This window comes from Patiria miniata, unplaced genomic scaffold (genome assembly GCF_015706575.1).
Source record: "Patiria miniata isolate m_02_andy unplaced genomic scaffold, ASM1570657v1 HiC_scaffold_3, whole genome shotgun sequence".
In the NCBI taxonomy this organism is placed as follows: domain Eukaryota; kingdom Metazoa; phylum Echinodermata; class Asteroidea; order Valvatida; family Asterinidae; genus Patiria; species Patiria miniata.
In genome coordinates, this window is record NW_024037069.1 from 11,461,871 (window position 1) to 11,471,197 (window position 9,327).

Genomic DNA, 9,327 nt, shown 5'->3' on the forward strand with positions numbered 1-9,327 from the left:
ACACGTAGGCCTTTAGCCGAAATAACGATCCAGAAGTACAAAGTAGGGTATACATGTACCAAGGGTCGCAACGCGTCTTCGATATGACTTTGACATTTCCTTACGCACCTTTACCCAGATAAACCATTGATCATCAGAAGACCTTGGCTTCTACCGTTATCCATGATCTATAGTATTGATCTTTCTCATCATGAACCAGAGCCGCCCTTGCCCGCCAACGTTACATGGACGAACTTTGGTCAGAAACACTCAAGTGTGACGGTCTTTTTGCGCTGGGTGTACATTGTATAGCCGAAACAACGAACCAGACTAATTCGTAAGTACAAAGTAGGGTAAAGTGCACATGCACCAAGGGTCGCAACGCGTCTTCGATATGACTTTGACATTTCTGACGCACCTTTACACAGACAAACCATTGTTCATCGGAAGACCTTGGCTTCCACTGTTATCTATGAGCTTTAATATTGATCTTACTCATCATGAACCATTGCCGCCCTTGCCAGCCAACGTTAATGGACGAACTTTGGTCAGAAACACTTGAGCGTGACGGTCTTTTATGCGCTGGGTGAACATTGTATAGTAGACCCCTATATAACGAGTTTGTATTTGAATGTTTTATTTTTAGTTTACCAAATAAAGCAATGGTTGAAAAATCATGCCAACACTAATGGTATTATACATGTAGCCTACATGTATCTATTATTTATTATGTGATTTCTTTTCTAGTTTAGGCTAATAAATTGTTTCTTATGCCCTGTTTACAGCTCAACATATACACAACATATACGCAGTAAAATTAAAAAAAATAATTTAAACATTTGAAGATAATTATGCAAATACTTAAGGTAAATTATCTCGACATGTAAATCCCAATATTATGATACAGTCTCATGTCACCGTTTTCACGAAGAGCCACACTTGTATTTTAAAGAAGGGAAAAACTTTTTCGAGATAATCGCAAGAGAAGTTCCCACTATTCTAAAAGTTAAACTTGTATCTAAACCCAGTATTTTGAAGCAGCACAATAGTTAATTAGCCAAAATTAATAAGTAAAGATGTCTGTTCATATGGAAGGAACACCCTTAATACGCACAAATGTAATGAAGGGGTCCGCTCATAAGTCCGACACCTCATAGTCCGACGCTACACAAGTCCGACGCTTCATAGCTCCGACGCCTCATAGCTCCGACGCCTCGTTTTTCCGACGTCGGACTTATGAGGCGTCGGACCTATAATATGAGGCGGAATAAATAAATTTTATGCCTCATAAGTCCGACGCCTCATAAGTCCGAAATTTCGGACTTATGAGGCGCTGGACCTATGAGGCGTCGGACTTATGATACGGCCCCGTAATAAAGATATGTGGCTCTTAATTCGTGACAACGAACACCTCTCTGGACCTACTTATACGCCTTTCCTTCCAGTTTTGTACGCATTCAAAGAGCACCTATGTTCGTGTCTCTTTGTGAACACGCAAAATGCACTAATTGATTGAGATGCCTGCCCCTTGCATCATTAATGAAGTTAAGAAATTCATGATGTTTTGCTCACAGAACATATGGCTATGTCAAAAACGGTTAAGCACGATGTTTTAAAGCCAAATGGTGAAAAATATCGAAATCGGGGGGGGGGGGGGGGAATGGTCATTTCAGACATGTCTTCGTGGAACCTGAACGGTGACGCATTGTGATCTTTTGCCCCTTCAGAACAGTTTACAGTGTAACCTCTTTGGGGGACAATTCAGCAGTGTGCATAATTATAGTTGCATGTATAACCAGATTTGATATTGTTAATGTCTTATTAATTGAACATTTTTGGAAATGAACTACATGTATAGGCCTATTATTTCAATAAAATGCAGAATGATTAACGTCAAAGTGACATACGTGTTTTATTATTTTGTGGCCTGTGGACGTATAATTCCGTCCATTGGCCATTGTGGTTAGCTCATCAGCCTCATCACCATAATTTACATACCATGCGCCTGCGTACTAGAGCTCTCTCGGTCACTGGTTAAGTAAAATTTATCCAATCAGAAATCATAAAAAAAGTAGAGGTCACTGGTACCAGTTTAGAGCTCGACACATTTTTAAGCTGACAATATTCCTAAATTAGTAAGTTGCAACAAATTAGCATGAAGAAAAAAGCATACCTTGAAGGTAATTAGAACATTTTGCAAAGATAAAAATATACAAAACTACCAATTTATTATAAAATACCGTACCTTACATGAATGTAAGTGAATAATAGTCTCAAGCATCCTGTGAAATCTTGGCACCTAGTGTGCTGTCAGTTTCACGAAAAGTGGACATTTTGTAGCTATTTCCACTAAGCCATGGTAGGCTGACCATCGTTGTTTTTTTTTCTTTACATTTTTAAATGCATATATGGCAATTTAAGAGGAAATCAGCTGATCCGAGGAAATTTGATGCCGGATTATTGGATCAAAACCTAGGTTTCAGTTTAAGCTTGATATCGTTGGTTGCCTTGTAAACCAACTGCAATCTGGCGGCCACTTTGTGGTCGGGATCCAACTCGATGTGAAATCTTCTCAGAACTCGAGCTAGTATCACCTTCTCCTCATTCAGGGCAAAGTTCTGTCCAATGCAGTTCCTGAACAGCAAAACAATCAATGAATTAGTGAGGGTACAAAATGTACATGGCAGGTCTCTCTCTTAGAAACTCGTGACAAAAAAAAATCATCAACACTTTACCACGAAGGGAGGGTGGCTATAATATCTGCTGATGTGTGTGTGTTGGGGGGATTAAGGGACACAACTCCATCAATCATTTACCTTGGACCGGCCGAAAATGGCAAGTAAGCGAAGGGATCCATATTCTTGGTATTTTCCGGTGTGAAACGATCCGGTATGAACTCCTGCATAAATGGAAATGAAGTATGAAATGACGTGGTGAAACAGAACTATCTAGTGTAATTCAAAATTCACAAGATGGAGTGAGTGTAAAACGCCTCTTTGGGTACAATATTTTCGTGACTTACCAAGGAATTCGGCCAAATCTCTGGATTGTGGTGGAGAGAGTAGATGTTCAAATTTACCAACGCGCCCTTAGGAATCAACCTGTCGTGGACCATGATGTCTTTCTCTGCAACAATACGCTGGATCATTGGTACTGGAGGGTAAAGTCGCATGGCTTCCTTGAGACACAGAATCAAGTAGTTGAACTTGCCAAGGTCCTCCCTAAATAGCAAGAGGCAAACACTCATGACTATTAGAGGTGTAGCAAACAGTAAATTGCTGCATTTGCTCAACCTAGGCTTTTGTGGTAAAGACAGAGAGCTGAAACACGGCAAATGGCCCAAGTAGACTTACCATTGAATTTCCTCCGATTCCCTGCCTTCCATCACTTCATCAATTTCCTCCTGGACTTTCCTTTGATGTTCAGGATTGGTTGCCATGGCATACAGCATCCAGGTCAGGCTGCTAGCCGTGGTGTCGTGACCCTCGAAGAGAAAAGTGTCCACCTCGTTACGGATCTCTAGATCCGTCAGTCCCTTGCCGTCTTCGTCTCGGGCAGCTAGCAAGATGCCCAAGAAATCCAAGGGCTGGTCTTTAGATTTCACGGGCTTAGGATCGGTCTCTTTCTCTTTCTAACAAACGATTGGAAGTAACAAAGGATGTCTTGATTGAACCCAAAATGTTTGCTCGCCTTTTAAAAGAAAATACTATCAAAATTATATTCAGCTCATCGAACACAAGAAGAAAAACAAACTTTTAAAGACAACTTTGCTTACCAGTTTGTCTCGCCGTTCTTTGATCACCTTATCGGCGATCTGGTGAACAAAGTCTACATTTTTGAGAAATGTTTTCCCAGCTGCAGTCCTATGATATATGAAATCTGGATGAAGAATAGGATTGCTAGAGAAAGAGAAGTGGGTAAACAAAGAACTGGATCAGTATTTTGAAGTTGAAAGATAGCTCTCAAAGTGAAACTCACTGAATGTAGAAAAACGTGTACCAATCATTATAGATGTTACACCATTTGGTATTATGTTATGCATGTGACAATAGGATTTGATCTCACACATGGTGAAATATTAAAGCTTCTTTGCACTATTAAACTTTAATCTAATTATTCATGATCATATTTTGATTGGCCATTCCTACTCGAATTTAAAAAGGTCTGAGCAGAGCAAACCGTTTTGATAGTATTATTAAAAGTTATTACAAGGACTTACAATACTCGATCTCTGCTGGCAAGAGCAATTGCATTCACCGCAGTAACATACGGGTGACTTTCTCTGCACATAACAAAAAAATTGAAAACTATGTTAGAGGACTTTCAATGTTAATAAATAAAGTAATTTGAATAATATATGACTTAAGCTTTGCATGGCGGATGAGATAAATTATTAAGTTGGCGGGTAACACCATGTTGAAGGAAATCTTTTCTTTGAAGAAGTGTGGTTCTAAAAAGACCCGGTTGGTTTTGTTTGTAGAAATCGACGTTTCGGACAGTGTGCTGTTTCCGTCCTCAGGAGGTTGAGTGATGAGATGTGGAAGACGCTGGAGGTTTTATGGCTGTGCGTGTGCAGTGGGGTGTGACTTGTTGCTTGTGCGCTGGGGTGTGTCTGATGTAGAATGTTGGCTGCTTGTGTGCTGGAGTGAGTCGGATGTAGGATGCTGGATGCGCTGAGGTGAGTTGGATGCATGCTACTGGATGAGATGAGATGTTGTTGATATGGAATCCGATGTATCTGTATCTGTATCTGTAGCGTACTGCAAGCAAACTCCACTAAGGGATATACGGTTGCAGGCGCGTGGTGGCTAGCAGCATCCCTAAACAATTGTGTTAGTAGGCCCCCTTAGTGTTGAAGACAACTGCATCTCATGGAGTCTTGACTTAAAGGACTCCACTGAAGTAGCTTCCCTGACTTCTGTAGGAAGTAGATTCCACTGAGCTGTTGTTCTTGGTACGAAAGAGTATCTGTAGCAGTCCTTCTTAGATGTAGGGTGAACAAAGGATAATGAAGATGATTTTCTAGTTGACATTTTGTCCCGTTTGGAATCAACTTGGTACTGATCAACAAGCGTCTTGGGTGCCAGTGGGTGACCGGAGCGATAATGCGGGCTTGGTCCCAGTTGATGCGATGATTGTGCCCGTGTGAGTGTTTGATGATGGCTGACTTGTCAATTTCTCCTTTCCTGCCGTGTGCTTGATGTTCCTTGATTCTGGTCTTGATGTCCCGTCCTGTTTCTCCAATGTATACCTTGCCGCACTCACAAGGTACGCTGCAGGACAAACAAGACCGACACACCATGCAAGGCAGGTGTCTATACAGCATACCTTGCGAGTGCGGCAAGGTATTCATTTGAGAAACCAACCGGTTTTTTTCAGAACCACACTTCTTCCAAGAAGATATTTCTTTCCACATGGTGTTACCGCAAACTTTATAATTTAAATTGAATAAAATAATTTCGAAAACTATCGCTTAGTAATAATTGTCCAGCAAAGTAAATTATTACCCACTAACCTATATAGAAGAGTTGCCATCACTTTCGAATATTTTGAAGTGATATATTCACATCGACCGATGAAACTCCATGCAGGAAGGCATACAAGAAATGTAATAGCTGAAAACAAGTCTGTTCCAACATTATCAATAAAGATGAGATGCTATATTGACAGACATAAGCTTACCCGCTTATTTGGCAGCCGGATTCATAAGAAAAAGCGCACTTGAGCAAGATATCCAACGTACACAGACTGACGTTCTTTGTCACCACAAAACTCTCACCACTTGCTGCACATTCACTCATCTTGTTCTGTAGGCAACAGAATCAATACGGAAGAATATGTTGGAGACAGAAAACCTTCAAAGTGTTGATCCCTACCATCCAGATGAATAGTATGTATATCTTGATGAAACTCGTTTTGGAAGTATTTACCTGAAATAAGTTTTTAAATGGCTTGCAGAATTCGCACAGTGTTTGATTAATCTTGAGATGCTAGCAACAACTTTAGCAGTATATGTTTAATATCGTTCCCTGCGCTACTGCTAAAATGATTCTTTATACACATTATAAATGTTGATATTCACCAGCAAGATGTCGGTAGCTTTGTTGTAGATTGTCATGTAGGTCTTGAGGATATCAAAGTGGAATGCGTGGGTAATGAGGCGGCGATTACGAAACCAGGTATCTCCACTAGCAAGAAGCAGACCATACCCCAGCCAAGGCAGAAGAAAACGGTAACCAGAACTTAATGCCTTAGTAGGCTTGGGATCTGTAGGGATTTGAAGGAACGATGGGTATAACAAAAAAATATGGTTTCTAATCAAATTTATTCAGTTAAAGGGGAAAAAATGCGTATAATAAATCAACAAATTATGATTTAAAGGTAAGTAGGATCCTTTGATTTTTGTACCATTTGTTGTCCTCATCTTCGATTCGACAAAATTGCTTAAAATCTGTTGAAGTTTGAGCTCAGTGCATGATATATTTTGAGAAAACAGAGAAAATGTATGCACTTTTTGGGGTCTCGTTACGCAGTTAACAAAAACTGCATCGCTGGCACATATTCCTTGAACCATTTTCAATGATAGTTTTCTTCCGAATCACTTTATATCAGGCGGAATATTTCACAGGGTACTTGGTACCAGTCATGTCTTCTCTGTGAGCAAGGTTGTTCTCGTTAGATAATGGTGTACCATTTCCGTGTGATTTCACAGGTTCCTACTTGCTTTCCCTACTTGTATATAGCCTAGTATACCATTTGTAATTTGTGAATTTCTTTGCATTTGAACCGACAAAAGTGTTCAAAATCTTAAGACGGATGCTTAACAACTAACGTGATGAACTTTTCGTTCTGTGTGCGCTGTATTTCGAGAAAACAGATTTCGATTACAAAGTTGCCGAGTCATATTTTGAGAAGCTTTTCACAATTGATGTAATTCGGTCGGTTACATTTGGGATAGCTTCAATGGTCTACTCTACCTTTAAACTATGCCACGACAGCGGCTTAAGGGACCGTTGATTTGATAAAAATTAGATCGTGTCACGTCACACATTGTGAAGTCACATTCTACCTATCTGTGACCTATTGCTATAGACCTTTATCCTGCTGCCACCATTTCAGTCGTGTTCCCTGTATCCAATAACAGTACTGAATGACAATGTGTTTGTGCAAAAAGGAACCAGACTCTTTTTCCTTCCAGCCCCGCTTTGGTTAGGTTGATTTCAATGGGGAAAAAATCAAGATGGCCGCAACATGATAATGGTCTATATACCTACCTCTTCCCTTCATAACTGCCCGCATTATATCGGGATGGTTGGCTGTCACTCCCATAGCCAGAGGTCCTTGAAACCAGCGGAAACCACGGGGGAACTTAGCATCCATTTCCCGCCATAATTTCAACTCTTCCTCGGAACCGGCTTGTCGAACCTTTGGATCTCTCAAAGGGTGCTACAAAACCGTGAAGATAATAAGCTTGAAAAGTAGGATAATTTTAGATTTTACTGTAAAGTATTTTAATTATAAATCTGAAAGAGAAAAAAAAAGATATATAGCTTCGGTTCCCGAGAACGCTAATGTAAAAATTCCCATACCAGCTAAAGGGTTTATAGGATAAATTTCTCTTAGGGACGCATTTCATGTAACATTCTACTCTTCATGTATGAAAACTACTCGACGTTCCTTATTGGTTAATTTTATTTTGAAAAGTGCCCTTAGTCTTCTTTAAACATTAATATTTGTTCCATGCTTTTCCTGACAACTGAGGGTGCTGTTGCTGTGCTGTGAATTCATTTTCAGGAAGAAACTTTTCACTTTAGGTGGTTTCTGTTCAAAATGTTAACCTCAAAAAAGTGTACTCATTAAAAACATCTGCTATATGGTTTTACTGCTACTACTGACCCAACCACGAATCCCCCCCCCCCAAAAAAAAAATTACAGCAGCAAAAAGTCCAAAATTCTGGCAAATTGTGGTGCTGAAATAGCTGTATTGAGGTTTCTGTCTAAAATGACATCATGGATATGGAATTCTCATTAGCATGAACACCCAAAAGCCACAAAAATATCCTTGGCAATACAAACAATGACAATGGGATGTATCATATGGTCATTTTCAAGGTTTGCACTAAAAAGTTACATTTACATAAACAAAACAAGGAAAGCCTAGTAAAGCTGTTCTCAAAGCTCATAAAATTATATTAACCCTAAAAGGGCCGGGCGGAATCCGCCCCCCCCCCCCCTTCAACTTTTTCCGCGATAGCCTTGCAATTTTTTTTTCCGCGACCCGAGCTGTTATGACTTTTTAGCCTCGAGCTTCGCGCATCTTCGGGTTGCCGCGTAGCGAAAAATTTTCCGGCGCTACGCGCCGTGAAAACTTCATTTTCCCATATACGTCATGTACACAGACCAGAATTACCATTCGTACATATGAATAATTAATGAGCCATAATTCCAAAATCTTTTGACCTTAAGTCATGAAATTTCTTGGGTATGTTCATGAAGAGTTGCTAAATGCATGTACAGAGTTTCAAAATTTTTCGTCACTCGGTGGCAGAGATCTTTGGGGGGGGGGGGTGGACCCCCGGCTGAGAGATGGTCAAAATAATCCGGCCCTTTTAGGGTTAAAATTATTGATACAGCATGCGTTTCCACTACCTTGTTCTATACAATAAGCCAAATCTAGCCCATTCATTAGCATAGCAGGGTAATCCTATACGAAAGCACTGCCAGGTTCACACGTGACAGTCAATCAGTGAATCGGTCAGACGCAATCTAGGTTGGTTTCGTTCTGGGACAAAAACAACTATGATCTGACGAATAATGTCTTCAAATATCTCTCAGACTACAGGTCGTAAAACTCGCTTACAAAACTTTATGATCACCATGTAACGATTCTCTCACCTGGTGAAGATTACCGTAAAGCCAGTGGTCTGGAAGTCCCGGCCAGTGTTTTATTAAAATTCCTCGAATTCTGCGCTGCGATTGAACATGACGCACCAAGACACAGACTGCATACGTCAATGCAGCAACCAAACCAAGACCCAGAATAGACGCTAGCTCAACCATGTTGGCTTGTACTTGTGTAGTTTAGTGTAGATAATGGTGTAATAAATTCCGCCTTTCGTACTGTGCTACTGTGATATTCAGCAAAACATTTAAAAGTCCGATACGATGTAAACTCAAACAGCCGAGCAAGTGTGTTCAGTTAATCCACAGCGCCTTTTGCCTGGCTCAAACAATGCATTATGCCAAAATGCCACAAGTCCAAAGTCAATTCAGCTAATTCTGGTCAAGGTTTAGACAAAAACGACTGCGTGACGTATAGCCCGCATGACACGGCCTTGGCCTTGAGTT

The 9,327-nt window shown here is 40.4% G+C and overlaps 1 protein-coding gene across 1 annotated transcript; it reads right to left on the bottom strand.

Moving 5' to 3' along the window:
- Positions 1-568: 568 nt before the first annotated feature.
- Positions 569-9,039, bottom strand: LOC119736472 (cytochrome P450 4F2-like). Its single transcript, XM_038210488.1, has 10 exons — positions 8,971-9,039; positions 7,254-7,425; positions 6,062-6,246; positions 5,662-5,786; positions 4,199-4,261; positions 3,755-3,878; positions 3,333-3,610; positions 3,002-3,200; positions 2,796-2,878; positions 569-2,613 (listed from the first exon to the last, which is right to left on the bottom strand). Exons 1-10 carry the CDS (start codon positions 9,037-9,039, stop codon positions 2,445-2,447), a joined length of 1,467 nt encoding a protein of 488 aa, XP_038066416.1. The 3' UTR covers positions 569-2,444.
- Between the last annotated feature and the right edge of the window lie 288 nt (positions 9,040-9,327).